Here is a 22,511-nt window from a genome sequence, read left to right on the forward strand (position 1 = left end):
TTCAGGTCCTAGTGATCTCTCGGTGGAACTGAAAAGGCTTGACTTTAGTGGCGTGGCCATATTGTTTTAATGTTTTAGATTCCAATGTGCCGTTTTCAAAAAGAAAATCAACCCTTTTGAAACGGTGAATCGAAAGAATAACTTCTAAGAAGCACTCGACAGTAAAAACGGTGAAAATTGGAGAGTTCAAGGCGAAGGAATCATGCTTCTATTTGACAGTTGTAGAACCATCCAGAATATGTGGGGGAAAGGTCATTGATATTAAGCTAAAACGCAGATCGCATCACTTTGTCGAATTGATGCTTAAACGCAACTGGAAATCCACTTTACAAAAAGATTAAAGGTTTGATTGTCCATTTTTACTAAACGTTTTCATTTAGGAAAGCTTTTTGCCTGTTTTCTTTCTTTCTTTTTTTTTTTTTTGGCGAAACGAAAACAATTTGTAATCTTACACTTTTATTTACATAACCAGAAACGTGAGTCAGGCAACGTTATTGTAATAGAAATTCCGGTACAGCGATAAGACGCGTAACACAAGGGAAACAACATAACGCTATCTTTGTGACTCAAAATATTCCATTAGCTAGGATAGTCTGCGAAGCATACAATTATAAGAATCAAGGGGCATCACACGTAAATGCCAGTATAGGCATCTTGTTTAATTATTATTTGCCGTTTGCCCCACACGTGAGTCGTCAAATTCCGTAACCGCGCAACAATCATATATTGGTCAGTTTTTAGTTTCAAGTTTCAAGTTCCATTAGTCAAGTTTCATTATTTACGGTCTGCCCCTCACAAAAGCAAAGTTAGAAGTGAGTCGTCATTAAGTTAAGTTCGCATGGTTAGGAGTCGTAAACAGTTCGATCAACATTTCGTGATAATAATCAACAACGATTCATTTTCGTCGTTCTTTAAGTCGCAATGCGAGACAAGAGCGCTACTAATGTATATACCTCGTTTTTAAATCCATGAGGCAAAACTAAGCCTATTTACAAGTTATATACCTCGTTCTTTAAGCTAAGTCGCGAAACAAGCACAATACTACAGTTTATGTGTATCATAAACAGAGATGGATCCTGCGTATCGCTGACCAAGGACATTTCAACCATTGAATTGGAACGTTTCATAAATTGAAATCCCTGATTGACACATAACGAGAGGCATTGTTTAGAATACCAAATATGGAACGTGGCGTGTCTTTTTAGCTTCAAACAATGTAATGTTGCGATGTTTGTTCCTTTGTAAGAGATGGAAATATTATTTGTTAACGGATATGTTCGGTTTCTTCTTCAAAATCTCGATCAAAATCGTTGAAACGACAAAAACTGTTCATCGTTCACATGTTTGTGACTCATGCTCGAATTATAAACTCTACTGAAGTGAAAGAAAATTCGTGCATTTTGCTTTGGTTCTTAGGAATTTTGCTTCAACATGTCGGAATCACACGCCTTATACAAGTCGACAACCACATTGATGAATGATTTAGCGGTTTGTTACAGCAGTTGGATTTTTAAACACTGTGAAAATCTACTAAATGGAGATGCTCAAATTTCTTATCGACAGTTAAGTCTGCGAAGTTCCATTTCAGAGCTTGGAAGTTTCATATTATGGGATGGTAGAGTTGCTCTTTCCTTGTGGTTTTAGGGTTTTGCCTCCGTCTCTTTCCCGAACCAGGATGTTTTCGTAGCATTTATTTAAGAACTCGATGCTTCTGTACTTAAGGATTATGAAGAGGAGGAAATTTAAAGCAATCATCTGCAGCAAGTATGTACATTGTATTTTCATATTTGTATTATGAGTTCGATTTAACATAAAATGCCTTTCAGCATTTGTTAGTTCGCTCCCTCGGTGACACCAACGCCACCGACACTTAAATAGTTCAGACATAGCAATATTCTTTTGCCAACTAGCGGCTTAATCAGGCAGTACGAAGGCCGTGAGCTCTTTCACCTTGGCTACTGAAAAATGTTTACTTCGTGAGTGTGACGAGCTAGGACACGGGTGCGTTTGAAGTATATTTATTTAGTACACTATTTTGAACGTCAGACCTTCCACTGTAAAATTTCAAAAATTATTTCCCGATACTCGGAAACTTGCTGTTGTTTATCTGTTCGTTTGTTTTTGAATCCAGACTGGATAAGCATGTGTAATACACTAAACTAGGAAAACTTTATCATAAGAGACATTGTATTTCGTTCAATTTTCCTTGGTGCGAATAATTAAATATGCAATCTTAAATGAATCTTGATAAAGATTTTTCTAGGGCTTTTAGTATATTTAGACGAGTTTGCTTGACTTAAAAAATCTTCAAATTCAAGGCAAAATCACTGAAGAATAGTCAACAGGAGCTTATTTAAAAAGGAATGAATAGTGTTAAATTTAAGAAGGTTTATTTTTGTTTAAGCTTTCATGCCTGTCACGGTTAAGATGTATGTATTTGGAATGTTGGATAATATTGACACGAAATCTTGTCCAAAAAAAGGTAAACGAGAGAAATAAGGTCGCTTAATAGTGGCAATAACAGAGTTAATTTAGTAGTTTAAAAAAGGCGCAGTTTTATAGAAATGAAAAAGAGAATTGATTTGTAGTCTGTTTGTAGTAAAAATAATTTTGTTAGCCTGAGTTACATAGGGTACTTTTGGTTATTTTATTTTAGTATTTTTTCAACGGGGACTTGGCCCTGATGCTGATAGTGAACCGAAAATTTTTGATAACCACATAGAAGAAGAAGGATTTTGGAGATATTTGTTTTTCAAAGGAATTCAAGCCTAACTTCACTGTCAAATTCCTACCACTTTTCGAAAGAAAATACACGAATGTGAAATAATCATGCTCGAATTGAAGTACTCCTTCTCTAATATCATGGCACGTACTCAGTATTTTCAGAGGTAAATTGAAATCGATTTATTATCATTAAGTAGCATTAATGGTTATATATAATAACGGCTATTTTTAATTTTAGCTGGTAAAGCTCGCTTCCTCTTAGTCGTATTGATTTCAAGCGAAGATTACCCTGTATTTTCAGAGTTTCCCGTTTAAGCGATGGCCACAACACTTGTCGGCATTGATTGTTTTTTTTGTGTAGCTACTTAATATCTATCAGGTCACCATGAGATCTCTAGCTGCTGACTTCAGTTAAACGTTTTCATTCTGTAAATGTAGAATTAGGAGCCGACGCAACTGATACGAAAAATCACTGGATAAATTGTAGGAGGGACAAATTAAAAACAACAATTTTAGCTTGCCACAAATTTAGATGCTCCATTTCCCATTTCCTCGAACATATTTTTCTTCTTATCCGATAACCTAAACATCGAAAATTTTCCTCCTTGTCAAGCATCAACGCACATTGTTAAAGCTCAGCGGCACTCAACACAAATAGCGTGTTCATACTGATATGACTGAAATGCAGCCTGAACTCAAGACGAAACAATGAAACGGCTGAAGAAAATCTTTTAGCTTCGAGAAACGTCAAATAAGTTAACACTAATCAAGTAAAGTATAGTGCTTTATTTGTAAGTGTTTGAATTTAAATGACCAGAGGTTGAATCTGGTACTGTTAATTAGGTATTAAAAAATTCACTAGTTTTTCTTAGATGCGGACTGAATGCAAATTTTTTCAAGAACTCAATGAAATGTTCAATTACTTCCAAAAATAACAGAGCTAAAATGCCAGAACAATTCATTTGATTGTGGGGGGTTATATTTCGAAGTGGATCAAACGTTTCCTACAAAATATAACCATCACCTCCATTATTCTAACTATAAGGAACTCTAGCTCAAGCATGCTATCGTTTTGAAAGATACGGTTTCTTTAAAGTTCTGCGCCAAGTCAGTTTGAGCAAGGCACGTTTCGGTGGAATATTTGCCCGCCAAACAAATTTGGATTCACAGTTTGTGACAAAAACCAAGATGATTTCTTCTCTTAAAGGTCACCTCGAACTCTCGCAACGCGCAGTGAAAAGCCAATCCCGTCCTTCTTTTAGGAGAGGCTAAGAAGTCGTCGAATTATTGGCATTTGAAAACTTGGAAAGCGCACAGTAGCTCGTAAAACTCAGGGATTATAGGATTCCGTGCTCTATCATTTTTAGAAATTTAATTCTATGGTTGAGTAACTTGAAACGACGATAATATTTACACTTCTCGCAACCAAATTAAACTTTTCAAACACTTCGGTCGATTGTACTGGTGGACAAGCTGTACCTTATTTCCTGCGGTGGATCCAAGTCCTCTCTCCACGGTGAATGGCGTGCGTTGGAAAAATATAATTGACTTCTCTCGAAATTCATGTTTTATTGGGCGGTATGCTCTGGGTCTGAAAGTCAAAGACTCTTTACTTACTTACTGTTTACGGGGTCTTTACAAGTAAGTTGCCCCGCTTAAGGGTCTGTGCGTATTCATGTGGAATCTAATAATAGCGCAGAAACTGCTCTACTACCAATCAAAAGTGAGCACTGGTGGTCAACTGCCTGTGTGCAGACGTCTGGCACGCTTTTCACGTCATGACGTAATGAAATTTCTCGTGACTCAGACAAACAATGACTAACAAATGCAGTTTAATTAGTCAGTTCGCTTCGATCTTTGACGGCTCTTACAGGCGATGATGGCGTTCCCGGTTCTGTATTTGAAAGAGAACCGCAGGAATATACCGTGGAGCATCTGAAACGGTGGTTGAAGTGCAGAAGATTGAAATTAAGCTGTGAACGCGACGAGCTTGCGGAACGTGTTAAAGCCTGCATAAATAGTGGGAAGCACAATTCTCTTCATCCGAGCATTTGATGATGGGAAATAGTTTGCGCAAAAGTTTTTAGAGAAATTTATGAGTTACGCGAATTGAAAGGGTTCTGTTCTTCGAAAAAGGGAAGTGAGTTTGATGCGAGGTCCGCTAGCGCTCTTGCGAAAATATGCATATGTCGTCAACTTGTAACCGAATCTTTGCAAAATCATATCTCTCTACATATTAATCGTATAAAAATAAGAAAACTATGTTTATAAGGCTTTAACGCACTAATGGAATATCCACTACCGAAGACTCACTAGATTATGTATTCGCACGTGAAGCGCTATGTGTTTGTTTCTTAATTCACGCTACATGAGATCTCTCATTGCAACTGAATCTTTAAAGAAATCATATCTCTGGCTAGGCTTGTCAAAAAATCATGATTATTGCACGAAAATAAAGGTAAGGAAGCGTACGTGTATTCATAGAAATTAAGAATGGCGATACACAAGAAACATTTCTATTCACGAAATTGGTTCCAACTCGACGGTGTTTTCACTTTTCCCTGTCACTCGCATAATTTGTTACATATATGCATCTTGAACTTTGAAAATGTTTTATTCGATTTACGTGAATTCTAGAACGGTAGTTTGATAATTTTTGCAAACTTTATTTATTGAAATTTTCGATAATTGCTAAGCGATGTAAATTGAAACGTTTCTCTTCTTCAAAAAATGCAAGCGAGTTTCCTGCGAGTTCAGCTCTTATGAAAATATGCAAGTGCCCTCAACTTGTAACCAAACCTTTAAAAATATCTCTCGATAAACTAATCATATGAAAATAATAAAATCATCTTTATAAAGTTTATTTATCCCACTAATAGAATATTTATAGCCGAAAACTCATTGGATTGTTTTCTCGTCGTCAAGTCGAATGCGCGTGAATCGACGTGAAGCACTATTCATTTGTTGCGTAATCCGCGCAACATGAGATCTCGCAGGCGACATCTTTATAAAATCATATCTCTTGCTAGGCTTGTCCTTGAATTATGATTCCCGCACAAAAATAAAGGTAAAGGATTGTACTATTGAGATTCGTAAGAAATATTTCTGTTCAAAAAATTGATTCGAGCTTCGGTCATCCGGTTTCCCGTTTAGACTTGGCGCCATCACGCGCATAAATACGATTTCATACATCTTCAAGAATTCAACTTTGAAAATTCATAGTTGGCTTTCTATAAATCCTAAGACGGTAGTTTTATACATTTTGAAAACTTCATTTATTGTAGTTTTTGATAATTCCTAACCAATGTCAATAGTAACAATTCGAAAGATGCAAGCGCTTTCGTTTCTCTATTACTGCCCTAGCACATATATTTTGCCAATGGCCGGATCGAAATGTTTGTCAATAGTGCAAGGCGTTAGAATGGTTAAATAAAGGTTTTGCAAGAGAGCACAATTTTGGGAGTTTGTTTATTGTTCGTCTTAATACTGTGTCAGCCTGATTAATAAAGCTTTGACATTTATAGTCTCCAAAAAAAAATGGATTTTTATGAATCGGTAAACCTATCGTCTTCTGAGTTGTTAATTTTATTTTAGTCGATAAAAGCACAAGGACTAGAAGAATTCTATACTTTAGTATAGATAAACCCCTTGGTGCTGAAAATATGCAATTTTATATGAATTTTGGCTAAAGATTTTTCTAGAGCTTTCAGTATATTTACAGTATATTTTTGCGTGACTTAAAAAAAAAATCTTCAAATTAAAGGCAAAATTACTGAAGAATAGTCAACAGGCACTAATTTGAAACCAATAAATGTTTTTCAGATTTTAGTAGTATCTTTTCATGCTCTGATACCTGTCTGACAAGTTTAGTTGTCTGTACTGAGAATGTTAGATAAAAATGTTAATGCGAGATTCTTTCTAAAAAGAAAAAGGTTAAAAAGGAGAATTTATCACTGAACATTGTTGACAACCACATAGAAGAAGACGGATTTGGCTATTTTTTTGTTTGTTTGTTTATTACTTTTTTAAAGGAAATTTACTCACAAAATTTACTGTCAAATTTCTACAACTATTGACAGAAAATAAAATAAAATGTGTAATAATTATGTCCAAATTGAAGTACTCTTTCTCTCGTATGATGGCACGAACGTGGCCTTTTGATATGTTAATTAAATATCCATTTATTTTCGTTATAAAGTAACATTTAACGTTTTTTTTTCCTTTCATAAATCCACATATATTTATATTTTTAACACAATAGCATTTAATGGATAAAATATTAACGGCTGTAGTAATTTTAGCCGATAAATCTTGAAACCTAATTAAGTTGTGTTGATTTCGAGCAAAGGTTCTCTCGTATAACCGATCATTGTATACAAATCATTCTCAAGTGTTTTCCATTCAATTATAGGAGCCAACACTTGTGCATCGCCAATCTTTTTGGTAGTCACTTATGATCAGGCTATTATGAATGGCTCAGTTTAAGCTAAACGCTTTCGTTCTGCAAGTATAAAATTACAGGAACGCTGTAAAATGGTTAAAACACTGGATAAATTGTGCGAGGAACTACAATTATTGTTTGCCATGATATTTCCTCTAACACATTTTTTAAGTAAATGTCTTGTTGCCATGCAGCATTATCCAAACATGGATAATTTTCCTTCTTGCCATTAGACGACACTAGTGTGACTTAAAATAATGTATGCAGCCTGAGCTCAGAAATAAAATAAGGTACAGGCTAAAGAAAACAATTATTTTTTTTAATGTTTGAACTTGAGTCACATGGAACATGTTCAGAATGTTTATGCAAATTTTGTTGTCTATAACTGATTGTCTACAAACTCAATTACAACCAAAAAATGACAGAGCTTAAATGCTAGAAGAATTAAATGTATTGCTCGGTTTAATATTTTTAAGTCGATCAAACACAGGCCTACAAAATATAACCATCACATCGATAATTCGAACTATAACAACCACAATTCTACCCTAAGAATGCTATCGTTTTGCAATGCATCAATGCATTCCAAACATACACTTGTATATCATCTCTGAGAGGCTGACACAAGCTCGTAAAACCGGGAAATATAAGATTCCGTTCCCTAGAACTTTCAGCAATTTAAATTTTCAGATTAACAATCAGAACAGCCGGTCCGGTTTAAGTTTAATAATTATAAACATGATATGACAAAATGTTATCCAGAAAAGAACGTTTTAAGTCTTAACACAGGCCTACGAAATATAACCGTCACATCGATAATTCGAACTATAATTAATTCAACCCCAAGAATGCTGGCGTTTTGCCATGCATCAATGTATTCCAAACATACATTTGTATATCATCTCTGAGATGCTGACACTAGCTCGCAAAACCGGGAAATATAAGATTCCGTTCCCTAGAACTTTCAGCAATTTTAATTTTCAGATTAACAATCCGAACAGCCGGTCCGGTTTAAGTTTAATAATTATCAACATGATATGACAAAATGTTATCCAGAAAAACGTTTAAAGTGCTATGCTTTAATGTTCTCGCTGGTAATGTCACACAGTTTAAACTAACTAACCAAACCAAATATAGCCTTAATGAATTGAAAACGATTGTAACATTTACACCGTCTCCCAGCCAAACGTTTCAAACACTTCAATCGTTTTTAAAACACGATCGGAAAGGTGTACCTTGTTTCCCGCGGTTGATTTAAGTCCTCTCCCCATGATGAATGACGTTTGTTGGTGAACGATAATTGACTTCTATCAAAATCCATGTTCAACAAAGTTCTGTCTTTGAAAGTCAAAGGTTCCTCACTTTACGAACTGTTGGAGAGCAATCAAGTTCTCAAGTTCTGTTGTTCGTGACCGTGATGCTCCTAATCATCCTTTTACACTCTATATAATGTATGTGGTAACCACGTGTTTGTTTACAAGGAGGTGGGTGCCACGCGCAGATAGTTTTTGTTCTTCTACCAATCATATTTTAATTCTCTATGTAAAAAAAGTAATTGCAACGAATTCGGTGAAGTGGTTGATTTGCTTGCCTTTGCATGACGTCACCTTTTCGGTGCCGGTTGTAATTCTCATGATACTCGTACGGACTCCGAACTTCAGCGATTTGTTTACATCAGAAGTCACGTGACACTACATGTGAAATCTTGCACCGAAAACTTGGATAGTTAAACTCCCCAAAACTAGCCGGAAGTTAGGTTAATTTCATAAGGTTTGGAGTCGTATTTCTCTTGGCATCGACTTACCGGAAGACTACGTAATTATAATTTAACGTTGGAGAGGATAGAAATGTCGTCCAATGGAGTCCACTGGAGTTTGCATCGTCTAATTGTCCGATGGACTTTCCGAGATTCTAATCAACAAACAACGATTTGCTAAATAATCCATGGAGTGAAATAAGCGCACTACATAAGTTATTTACTTCGTTCTTTAATCCGCAATGCAAAGCAAGCGGGCTAAGCATGCAATATACCTCGTTCTTTTAATCCAGGAGGCAAAACAAGCGCGCTACAAAAGTTTTAGATGTGTCATAATCAGTAGAGATAGAACCTGCGAACATTTCAACCATTCAAGTGGAGTTTAGATTGTAATCCCTGATTGACAAATCACCAGAGGCTTTGTCTAGAATACAAAATATGGGACATCACGTGATTAATTTTGCGTGTATGGTCCTTTATGTGATAGAAATATCATTTGGGAAGTGAATATGTTCGCCTTCTTCATAAAAATCTCGATCGAAATCGTTGAAACGACAAAAAATTCATCGTTCTCTGATCAGACTCAAATGTCTTTCAAGTTAACACTGAGCAAGCAATGAAGAATGTTTTATTTTTTATGTGACTTGGGGTTGACTTGGAACTGCTAATTTAGTTATCGACAAAGATAATTTAATTTAAAGCAATTTAAATTTTCAACTTACTTACAAACTCTGCTTAAGTTTAACAATTATACTGATGACCTGTTAATATAGGAAACAACGTTTTTAAAAGTTTTAAGTGTTACGCGTTAAGTTAAGTTTTAGCAGTCAGTGCTATCCTTTGTAGCTTAGACTGTATCATATCTAACCACGAAATCTCGGTCCGTATAAAAAATTGTGTCACACAGTTTAAATTAACTAACTAACTAAAACCATATCTAGCCTTGTTGAACTGGAAACGATGACAATATTTACATTTCTCCCAGCCAAACGTTTCAAAAGCTTCGATCGTCACGTTTTTACAAACATGATGAAAAGTTGTACCTGATTTCCCGCGGTGGATTTAATTCTTCTCTCCATTCTGAATGAGTTTCGATGGTAGACGATAATCGATTTCTATCGAAATTCATGTTGAACAATGTTCTGTCTCTGAAAATGAAAAGTTCTTCACTTAGGAACGTACCGCTGCAGAGGGATCCAGTTCTCAAGTTCTGCTGCTCGGGGCACTGATGCTCCTGATCATCTTTTTTAAATTTGTGCCTACACGCTAAGGCGGCACAGAAAGGATTTAAGCAATCATATATTCGTTCTCAAGGAGGTGGGTGCCAACACAACGACAGTCTTTGTTTTTCCACCAATCAAAAGAGACTTTTAATTTGAGCCATTGTTTTGTTTACATTTTCCTTTCCGCGTAGTCAGTTCAAAGTGCGGTTTAGTTCTGTAAGACATGGGGTTGGATTCTAACCAGAAAACAACGATTTCCTCAATAAGCCATGAAGTGAAACGAGCACAATACAAAAGTCAATCTAGATCGCTACTGACGTATATACGTCGTTTTTTAGTCCATAGGGCAAGACTGATCCTCTACACGCTACAAAAGTTATACCTGTGTCATATTCAGAGATGGAACAATCGCTTCGCTGGCCAAGGACATTCCAACCATTGAAGTAGAACGTTTAGATTGAAATCCCTGATTGACACATAACGAGAGGTATTGTTTAGAATACCAAATATGGAACACAACGTGACGTTGAAGCATCAAGCAATATTAATGTTGCGATGTTTGTTCCTTTGGAAAGATAGAAATACCATTTGGCAACGGATATGTTCGGTTTCTTCTAAAAAATCTCGATCGAAATCGTTCAAACGACAATAGATGCGTCCATTCGGATGTTTGTGAACCATGGCTGAGCTATCAAACTTCACTGAGTGAAGGACAAATTCGTGTATTTGCGTTTGGTTCGTAGGAATTTGTTGTAACATGTCGGAATCACATGTACACAAGTGGAAAACCATATCAGAATGAATGATTTCGCGGTTTGTTGCAGCAGTGGGATTTTAAAGAAAATGTGAAAATCTACTGAATAGGAATGCTCAAGTTTCTTATCGACACCAGCTAGTCTGCGAAGTTACCATTTCAGAGCTTGCAATTTTCATATTATGGGATGGTAGAGTTGCTCTTTCCTTGTGGTTTTGCCGTCGTCTCTTTCCCTGACCAGGATGTTTCGCAGCATTTATTTAAGAACTCGATGCATCTGTACGTAAGGATTATGAAGAGGAGGAACTTTGAAGCAATCATGTGCTGAAAGTATGTACATTGTATATACATATTTGTATTATGAGTTCGACGTATCATAAAATGTCTTTTAGGTCAACTTTCGTTAGTTCGCTCCCTTGGTGATACCAACATCACCGACACTTAAACAGTTTAGACTTCTCAATGTTCTCTTACCAACTAGCCTCAATCAGCCCAGTGAAGTCCGTCAGCTATTTCACCTTAGCTAAAAGTGCTTACTTTGTGAGTGTGACGAGGACACTGGAGTGCGTTTGAATTATATTCATTTATTGCACTATTTTAAACGTCAGATCCTTCCACTATAGACCCCACTATAAAGCTTCAAAAATTATTTCCCGATACTCGGAAACTTGTTTGTTTGTTTGTTTGTTTGTTTGTTTTTTAATCCAGACTGAATAAGTATGTGTAATACACTAAACTAGAAAAACTCTATCATAAGGGACATTGTTTGTATTTCGGTCAATTTTCTTGGTGTGGAAACATGCAATCTTAAATGAATATTGAATAAAGATTTTTCTAAAGTTTACAGTATATTTCGACGTGTTTGCGTGACTTAAAAGATCTTTAAATTCAAGGCAAAATCACTGAAGAATTGTCAACAGGATCTGATTTAAAACGAATAAATGTTGTTCAAATTTAAGAATGTTTATTTTTGTTAAAGCTCTCATTCCTGTCCGAAGTTAAGACGTTTGTATTTGGAATGTTAGATAAAAATACTAGCACGAAATGCTGTCCAAGATTTGATAACTTTAAAGAAGAAGACAGATTTTGGCGATTTTTTTTTTCAACGGAATTCAGCCCTAACTTCACTGTCAAATTCCTACCACTACTGATTGAAAGAAAATACACAAAATGTAAAATAATCTTGCTCACACTGAAGTACTCCTTCTCTCATATCATGGCACGTACTCACTCTTTTCAGAGGTAAATTGAAATCGATTTATTATCATTAAGTAGCATTAATGGCTATGTATAATAACGGCTATTTTTAATTTTAGCTGGTAAAGCCCGCTTTTCCTTCTTCGTATTGATTTCAAGCAAAGGTCAGGCTGTATGCATATCATTTTCAGACTGTTTTCCATTTAAGCGACGGCCACAACACTTGTCGGCATTGATAATACTTTTTTGTAGTTACTTATCTATCAGGTCACCATGAGATTTCTAGTTAACGTTGCTGGCTTAAGTTAAACGTTTTCATTCTGTAAATATAAAATTAGAAGCCTACGGTACTGATACGGCTAAAACACTGGATAAATTGTCGGAGGGACAAATTAAAAACAACAGTTACAGCTCGCCACAAAATTAGATGCTCCATTTTCCATTTCCTCGAAAATATTTTTTTGAACTGAATGTCGATTTGCAGACTACCTAAAAATCGAAAAATTCTAACTTGCCAAGCATGTATGCAAATTATTTAAGAGTTGAGGCACTCGAGACAAATAGCATGTTCACTGATGTGACTGAAATGCAGCCTGAACTCGGGCTCATTAGTTATACATGAATATCAGAATAACTAATTTTTCGATGCGCTCTCAAATGTTCAATTCCTTCCACAAAATGAAGAGCTAAAATGCCAGAAGAATTCATTTGATTGTAGGGTTTATATTTCAAAGTGGATCAAACGTTTCCTACAAAATATAACCATCACCTCGATAATTCTAACTTTAGTTAACTCTAGCTCAAGCATGCTACCGTCTTAAAGTTCGGTAAAAGATACGTTTTCTTTAAATTTCTGCGCCAAGTCAGTTTGAGCGAGGCACGTTTCGGTGGAATATTTGTCCGCCTAAGAAATTTGGATTCATTTATGATGAAGACTAAGACGATTTCTTCGCTTACAGGTTACCTCGAACTCTCGCCACGCGCAGTGAAAACCTAATCCCTTCCTTCTTTTAGGAGAGGCTAAGAAGTCGTCGAATTATTTGCATTTGAAAACTCGGAAAGCGCACAGTAGCTCGTAAAACTCGGGGAATATATGATTCCGTGCTCTAGCATTTTTAAATCTAAATCTATCCTTGAGTTACTGGAAACGACGATAATATTTACACTTCTCCCAACCAAACTTTTCAAAAACCTTCGATCAATCCCTGATACTGGTGGACAAGTCTTACCTTATTTCCACCTGAGGATCCAAGTCCTCTCTCCACGGTGAATGGCGTGCGTTGGAAAACGATAATTGACTTCTATTGAAATTCATGTTTTATCGGGAGGTATGCTCTGGGTCTGAAAGTCAAAGGCCCCTTACTTACTTACTTTATACCATTTACGGAGTTTTGTGTCCAAATAAGTTGCGTCGCTGAAGGGGCTGTGGAGTCTAATAATAGCACAGAAAGTATTCTGCAATCACTAACAATCAAAAGTGAGCCTCGATGCGATCCGGTTGTCAAACGCGTTGCGTAGCAGCGCTTTCACGTCATGACGTGACTGACAGACCGAAACAATGACTAACAAGTACACCTTTTGCCCTTCATTATCAGGAAATAAATTTTCATTAGCGCGAAAACATTGGTCAATAAAATTAGTGTATAATCAGTTTAACTAGGAAATGAAACATTTCAATTTGTGGCAGTCATTAAGGAGTTTTGCATCGAAAAGAAGATTCATTAAGGCCAATTAGAATAGCGTTTTATCGAAAACAACATTCTTTAGTGCGAATGAAGATTCATTAACTTAGGGTTAACGTTCCATTGCGCGAATAAAATTTCAACTACAAAAGATATTTAGTTACGTGGTTTCTGACTAATTTCCCAATGGATTTATAGGGATGCTTAAATTTAAAAACGATGCTGTACATGTGCACACTGGTGTCGCAGTTATGGAACACAGAGTTCGTCGAAACCGTATCCCAATTGAGCATCGTGAAAGGAGAGTTAGGGCGTTTGAAGATCCCCGCGAGAAGAGGAGAAACGTGAACAAGATAATTGCCAGAAAATGTGCAGCGTGGTTTAGGTTTATGCAGACTAACATATACCACGATGTTTCAATGGGGAGTTGATTGAAGCATAGAGCTAAGACTTGCTTGATTGTAACGCTGACTGTATCTCTGTTGTAATGAATTTTTTTCCTCGTTAAAGAACATTAGGAAGCGTCTAATGTTTGTTCATTCTCTTAAAAATTTGTTATTTCCATTAAATTGAACTGATATTTGCATTAATGAGATTTTTCGCTATGTAAAACACCTTATTGACGACACCGAAAATTAAAACGTTTGTCTATTTTCATACAATGATTACACATTCGCTTTAATGATTTAATTTTTAACACTAATGAAAATGTATTTCCTGATAATGAAGGGCAAAAGGTGTAAAGTCTTACGAGTCAGTCCGCTTCGACCTTTGACGGTTCTCACAGAAAATTTTAGGCGTTCCTGGTTCTGTATTTGAAAGAGAACCGCAGGAATATACTGTGGAACAGCTGAAACGGTGATTAAAGTGCAGAGGATTGAAATTAAGTGGTGAAAGCGACGAGCTCGTGGAACGTGTACAAGACTGCATAAATTTGTAGTGAGAATCACCATCATCATCCGAGCATTTGATAATTGAAAAATAGTTTGCGCAAAAGTTCTTAGAGAAATTTCTGAGTTACCTGAGTTGAAAGATTTCTGTTCTTTGAAAAAGGCAAGCGAGTTTGATGCGAGGTCCGCTAGCGCTCTTGCGAAAATATGCTTATGTCGTCAACTTGTAACCGAATCTTTGATAAATCATATTTCTCTAATAAGAAAAATATGTTTATAAAGCTTTAACGCACTAATGGAACATCCATTGGCGAAGACTCACTAGATTATATAGTCGCGCGTGAAGCACTATGTGTTTGTTTCTTAATTCGCGCTACACGAGACCTCGCATTGCAACCGAATCTTTAAAGAAATCATATCCCTGGCTAGGATTGTCGAAAAATCATAAATCTTGCTTGAAAATAAGGGTAAGGAAGTGTACGTGTATTCATAGAAATTAAGAATGGCGATACACAAGAAACATTCCTATTCACGAAATTGGTTCCAACTCGTGTTTTCACTTTTCGCCGTCACTCCCATAATTTGATTACATGTATGCATCTTGAACTTTGAAAATTTATAATTCGATTTCCAAGAATGCTTGAGCGGTAGCTTGATACTTTTTGAAAACTTTATTTATTGAATTTTTTTTTTTTATAATTGCTAAGCGATGTAAATTGAAACGTTTCTTTTCTTCGAAAAATGCAATCGAGTTTTCTGCGAGTCAAGCTGTTGTGAAAATATGCAAGTGCCCTCAACTTGTAACCGAACCTTTGAAAAATCATATCTCTCGACATCCTGATCATGTGAAAATAATAAAATAATTTTTATAAAGTTTATTTATCCCACTAATCGAATATTCATGGCCGAAAACTCATTAGATTGTTTTCTCGTCGTCAATTCGACAGGGGCACCCAACGACAGTTTTCTCTCAAATCCTTTGAAACGCTGTCTTAGGCTATCTGGAGTGCCTTTAAAGCTCTGTAGATTCATTTCAGGCGGCGCTGTAATATTTTTATCTGTTCGGTTATTCTCGGAGAACCTGAGTCTTTTCGAAATTACTAGGGCATTTTTGTCCATTTCTCCAAAAACCTTAGGTCTTATTACCTATCAGAAAATCTTAGCTGACCTTTCTTCGGTACCCGAAACCAAATTTTCATCAACCCGAAAACACCAGGCCTTAAATATTTCCAATATCGCGAACGTTCGAGGTGAAAATTCCCTTTAGAAAATTGTAGGGGATTAAGGGCCTTCCGAACAGATAATTTACCTAAACGATCCGTTGTCGAGTGCGCGTGAATCGGCGTTAAGCACTATTCATTTGTTGCGTAATTCGCGCAACATGAAATCTCGCAGGCGACATCTTTAAAAAATCATATCTCTTGCTAGGCTTGTCCTAAAATCATGATTTTCGCACGAAAATAAAGTTTAAGATTGTGTTATTCTGCGAATTAAGAATTGAGATGTGCAAGAAATATTTCTGTTGACGAAATAATTTCTAACTTCGTTCATCCGGTTGAGATTAGACTTCGCGCCGTCACGCGCATAAATTCGATTTCATTCATCTTCAACTTTGAAAATTCGTAGTTGGCTTTCTATAAATCCTAAGACGGTAGTTTTGGACATTTTGAAAACTTCATTTATTGTAGATTTGATAATTCCTAACCGATGTCAATAGTAACGTTTCGAAAAATGCAAGCGCTTCCGTTTCTCTATTACTGCCCTAGCACATACATCTTAGTTATGCCCGGATCGAAATGTTTGTCTGAGTCTATGCGGGGGGACTCAGTGACAGAATCTATTTTTAGCAATAGTGCAAAGCGCTAGAATAATAGTTTAATAGAGCTTGCTAACTGTTCGTCTTGATACTGTGTCAGCCTGATTAATAAAGCTTTGACATTTATAGTCCCCCAGAAAGAAAAAAATAAAAAATAAAGAAATAAAGAAATAATAATAATAATAATAATAATAATAATAATAATAATAATAATAATAATAATAATAATAATACTAAGGCATTGCGCTTGAATAAATGTGCCAAAAATGTAAAACTTATCAAGTACGTACGCCATGTACATAATTCATGACCACGCAAATGTCGCCATTAAACCATGATTAACAAACCTTTGTAGACAAACCATTGAAGTTGCCCACATTGATAACATCTGTTGAATGTTAACTCTGTTTAAGCGTGAAATTAGATTTTCCGCGTTTGCTTCTATAATTTTTATGACTTGGCAAACCTATCGTCCCCTGAGGGGCTTATTTCATTTTAGTCGATAAAAGCATAAGGACATAAGCATTTTATACTATGGTACGGATAAACTGAAACAGCATTTAGCGCGTTCGGACCAGATGAAATGAATCATTTGAAATTTGTGCAATCAACGTTTTGCATTTATTAAAAACTAAGTTGAATATTAAATAAAGCAAAACATTAGTCTTTTTAATGCATCCTTAATGGTGCTGAAGTCTAGTCTTAAAATAAGGGACTTATTTAGAGCTCATTGCGATAATTATGACGTAAAAATGAAAGCCAATAAAATCATTTCGTCACTACAAACGGAAATCGCATCCTTATATATAATAACAAAACAAATATACTAAGCGAAGAAATTACAGTTTGATAGATTGTGACTTTGACTGGGTCTATAAGAATAAATTTTAATTAAGCATGTGTTGATTTTAGATACTGATTACATTTGAATCATCGCCATGAAGTTGAGTGATTAAAATGGCTCTGAACTGAAAGCGGAAGCCGTTTCTCTAGGATGTTAATCTGCGCACAACATAAAGTTCCTAATGCTACGGTTTTATTTATTTGCATACTCTGTGCTTCATTGCTTGAGAGTTATTTGTTATTTCTTGGGAAGATTATTATATCAATTAACTTTAGTTTCAAACTAACCATCAACAAAAGAAAAGTAAAAGGAAATGGCGAGTTAATCTGTATGGAGCCAAATTCTGCAAACTCGTAATTTCGATAAATTAATTTTTGCGACTAAAGTTCTTTGTCGACATGAGCGTATCCAGATCGGTCACCACCGTTTTACGGCAAATAGTCAGATTTTTGACAATAAATGGATAGTTTTAGAAAAAAAAAAAAAATCCCATATTTATGCACGGACAATGCCTGTCAGGACAGTATGAAAAGCCAGGGATGACAAACTCGACCCGATCCATGTCCACGGATCCTCTAGAACCTTGCGCCTTCAGTACTAGCATGGGAAAGCGATCACATTTTTTTCTTGGATCCGCGCCTGTTTGAGCTATCACTGCAAGGTACACTAGATAGATGATCTTACCTCTATCAGCCATAAGAACAATATAATGAGGCATTCTTTATGTGACAGGAAAGACAAACTAGACTCGTAGTTCCTGAGACTGGATTCGTTTGTGTCTGGATAAGATGGATAGATGAGTTTTCTTTCTACGTCTGACTGAAGAGATATGATAAAAACTATATATTTTTTTTATCACATGACAGCCTTTTAACTTACCGCTCAAAATCCGCCATTTGAACTTCCTCTGCCATGACACCTTGCAGCCCTTTTCCCAGGTCAGTGTTTGTATCTGAAAATACTGATTGATCATCAGACTTAATATTTGCGGAGAAAATGTCCTGCAAAACAGACCTTCATCATATTGCTGAAATTCTGATTTTTCTTTTTCTTTTTTTTTTTGTTTTTTAGCAAAAATAGCTTTATGCCGGCCCTACCTAAAGGATCCACTTAGATCTGCTCAGTGATCACGTCTGGGTGAAGTGCTCCAGTTTGAAGTTATGACATCGCCATATAGCACAAAAAATTCCGCGAATGAATAGACAGTTCACTTGTTTGACTTCAGTAAAGCTGCTAACATATGTTGGAGTGAGGGGAATACAAAGTGTCTGCACTGAATATTTCTAGGTTATAAATAGCCGCTATAAGTGAATCTCTCGTCGACCAATGGCATTTCAGATCCGGGGCGGAATTGAGCAGGTGCATTTTGATGGCTAGCTGATTGATTAATGCTCATCGGACATCGGACATCTAGTCCTGTAAATATTAATCACCATCCGGACGGATGCCAATATTTTGCTGGGGGAATTTGTCATTGCAGTCACCTTACGAATTTTCCGAAGACTATTGTAAACTTAACGTGGCGGAAACCGTACCAGGGGCCGTACGAGCGAGACAAGATCGAGGGATATACATAATATAGAAGGATTTCATTGAGAAGATCTTTATAGTACAAAGTAAACGTGTTTTGGAATTAAGAGGGTGAGATATGTCTTGTACGATCGAACAGAACTACTCTGGACCCTGTGGGTACGAGTGGGCGTCGTATTTTGAAGAGCCTTTGGAAGACACCGTATTTACCAAGTGAGATTGATCGCAAAATTTATGCCTGCTCGAAAAATTTAAAGCCACGGCGTTTAAAATACAAAAGGTACCACATGCCTTCAGGCGTAAAAACAAAACCCTTTTGAACGGAAAATCGAGCTATTGCACATGTTGTGCTGCCTTTGAAGAGGTTTTAGCGGTGCAAAGTGGAAGTAGACGAAAAGAAAACAAATCAAATAAAAAATTACCCATAAGTTACTTACTTAATAAAGGCCAGTTTCCTTATGTCACTCACAAATCTTCGAAACGGGAGTGTTCTCCACGAGCGACAAATGGGAAGCAATATAAAGCATGCAGAAATTGAGCTCTCGGATCGAAAGCTCACCAAGGCAGTCTCCACCTCCGGAACGCCGCTGATAAGCTCCCTTAAGTTTGATTAGCATAACAATTAATTAAAGGTTATTTATAAAAACCTTTCTTTGCCGGAAGGCATTCAACCAAATATGTTCTGGCCCGCTTACTTCATGGGAAAACCCCCTTCTGGTACTGGAATCCTCTGCTTCGTTCTGAGTGTCCCTGTCGAAACTAGCATCGTTGTATTCATCTTAGGTAAGTGTCGGGCTGGTCGCGACTTTGAAAATGTTTAAAAGTCTGTTGATCGAAAATCCTGCCGACAGACAGGTTGCAACTCTTACATCCTGCTACAAGCAGAAAGTAGTTGGAAAACTGCTTGGGAGCAAGGCCAAAACAAAAAATTAACGAGCTTTTAATTTTAGGATGTTTGAAGTGATAATTGGCCCGCGTCATGCTTCGTCGCAGAGACGACGCTGAATGCCGAGTGCAATGATTGGTGCAATGTCACGGCTAAACGAGCTCCCAGAGGCCAACTGTTGAGTTTAGGGGTAAAATCATCAATTGTGTGAGACCCACAGTGGACAGTGTTTGTTTATATTAATTAGCGATGTTTGTACATTGAGAAAAGTAAAATTTGAAACTTTGGGATCGGACAGCAAAAAATCGGGTCCGATGGAAGGCTGCAGTGGAAGCCCTATGATCCGGTCGAAGCGAAGAGGATTAAGTCAAGTAAGTCAAGTTAGTTTCAAACTGACCACCTACAAAAGAAAAGTAAATGGAAATGGCGAGTTAATCTGTATGGAGCTAAATTCTGCCAAGTCTTAATTTTGATATATTAATTTCTTTGTCGACGTGCGCGCAGATCGGTCCCCACCGTTTTACGGCAAATAGTCAGATTTTTAACAATAAATAGATAGTTAGAAAAAAAATCCCATGCTTAAGCACGGAAAATGCCTGTCAGGACAACGTGAAAACCAAGGGATGACAAACTCGAGGCGAAGTATGTTCACGGATCCTCTAGAACCTTGTGCCTTCGGTGCTCGCATTCAGTCGGAAAACGGTCACATTTTTTTTTCTTGGATCCGCGCCTGTTAGAGGTATTACTTCAAGGTACACTAAATAGGTGATCTTACCTCTATCAAACATAGGAACAATATAATGAGGCATTCTTAATTTGACAGGAAAGAGAAACTAGATGCGTAGTTCATGAGACTAGATTCGTATGTGTCTGGATAAGAAGATAGACTACCGGATGGATGAGTTTTCTTTCTACGGCTGACTGAATAGTAAAAACTATATTTTTATATGACATATTTTTTAGTTTTTTTTAATTTTATTTTTATTTTTATATGACATGACAGCTTTCTAACTTACCACTCAAAATCCGTCATTTAAATTTCCTCCGCCATGACACCTCAGTGGAGTCGGCTTTCCTCAGGTCCTGTTTGTATCTAAAAATACATTGATCATCAAACTTTAGAAAATGTCTTGCAAAACAAACCTTTATCGTATTGCTAACATTTTGATGATTTTGTTTTTTAGCAAAAGTAGCTTTTTGCTGGCCCTACCTGAAGGATCCACTTAGATCTGCTCAGTGAGCTCGTCTGGGTGAAGCGCTCTAATGCTGCTGCCACCGGCAATTATATATACTTTCCAGTTTGTAGTTACGACAGGACCATAGCACGAAAAATTTCGCGAATGAATACACAGTTCAATTTTTTGACTTCAGTAGAGCTGCTCACACATGTTGGAGTGAGGGGAATACAAAGTGTCTGCACTGAATATTTCTAGGTTATAAATAGCCGCTATACGTGAATCTCTTGTCAACCAATGGCATTTCAGATCCAGGGCAGAATGGAGAAGGTGCATATTGATGGCTTTGATGACTGATTGATTACTGTTGATCGAACATTGGACATCATCGGACATCTAGTCCTGTAAATATTAATCACCATCCGGACGGATGCCAATATTTTGCAATATTTTGCTTCCGAATTTTCCAATAGACAATGTATGTGTAGGAGGCAGCATGTGTAGGAGGCAGCGTGTGTAGGAGGCAGCGTGGTCGAGTGGTCAGGGCGCCGGACTTGAAATCCGGTGGCCCCGGGTTCAAGTCCCGCTCTGACTACTAGCTGGAGTTGTTTCTCGGTAGCCCCAAGTTCAACTCCTCGGACGCGCTTGTAAATAGCCAGTTGGGATTTTTAACCATGTTATTTTCAATTTGTATTGTTTCTTTATGAAGTTTAATGCTCGGCCTCACTAGCACTCGTGCTATAAACACTGCCGAGGGTAAATAAAGGTTATTATTATACTCTAGTGATGCTGAACTCGAATTGTCCTTTTCTACGAGTAATCACGAGGAGTAGTTTGCTCTATCGATAATAAGCGAATCCATGGTTAAAAATAACAGTAATTTTGAACTACGGCGACAAAGCAGTCAAACCAGATGTGTCCTGCCTCCAGTAACTTGAGCTATTCAGTGATTCCATATTTCTCAAGTGGTTTCAATAAAGTGAGATAAAACCGTATGTTTGCTATACTCAGTCACGGTGGATACAAATGTATACAACTGCAAATAAAGCATTCAAAAAAAAAAAAGTTCTCAGTTATAATTACATCTGGGTTGAAGTTGTTGTATATGGGGTATAAGGGGTATCGAATGGTCTTTGCGAGCATTTGCGAGCATTTGCGAGCATGCGAGCAGTGTATTTATTTTTGCAAGCACAAGCAGTTGTCAAATTTTTCTTGCGAGCAGCGAGCACTTTAGAAAAATACAGATGGCAAGCAGCGAGCACTTCGAGTACTTCGTAAATTTTCCGCTAGCCAAAATCTCTCTTTTATTAATAGGATAAATGTTTTGCGCCAAGTAATAGCTAATAATCAGGGCTGAGTTGCTCGAAGCATGGCTAGCGCTAACCTGATTGGTTAAGAGGTACTAAAACCTATAGGTTGTCATGGTATTTAACCCAGGTTAAAGCTAACCATGCTTCGAGCAACTGGGCCCTGGCTGACAGCTCCAAAACAGAACAATAGTTACAGGCTGAACTGTTGAAGAAAGACTGAAGCCAGAGGAAAGGATGTTTTAACCCTATCATAACTGCTGTATGTATAAAGAATAACTACAAA

At 36.9% G+C, this 22,511-nt stretch overlaps 1 protein-coding gene and 1 long non-coding RNA gene across 2 annotated transcripts in view; one reads left to right on the plus strand and one right to left on the minus strand.

Moving 5' to 3' along the window:
• The window catches only part of LOC146464260 (uncharacterized), an 81,861-nt gene extending 63,475 nt beyond the window's left edge, over positions 1-18,386 (minus strand). Inside the window, exon 1 of the mRNA XM_085130031.1 lies at positions 18,207-18,386. Within this exon, the coding sequence (XP_084986157.1) occupies positions 18,207-18,241 (35 nt within the window). The 5' untranslated portion in view covers positions 18,242-18,386. The remainder of the gene's footprint in view (positions 1-18,206) is intronic.
• LOC146464262 (uncharacterized) lies at positions 1,061-22,050 on the plus strand. The gene is made up of 3 exons (XR_014868552.1): positions 1,061-1,764; positions 18,399-20,671; positions 20,928-22,050. It is a non-coding gene; the product is annotated as an uncharacterized LOC146464262 (long non-coding RNA).
• Positions 22,051-22,511: the final 461 nt, after the last annotated feature.

The sequence above is a fragment of the Pavona decussata genome, unplaced genomic scaffold, assembly GCF_977016875.1.
Source record: "Pavona decussata unplaced genomic scaffold, jaPavDecu1.1 SCAFFOLD_166, whole genome shotgun sequence".
Classification (NCBI taxonomy): Eukaryota; Metazoa; Cnidaria; class Anthozoa; order Scleractinia; family Agariciidae; genus Pavona; species Pavona decussata.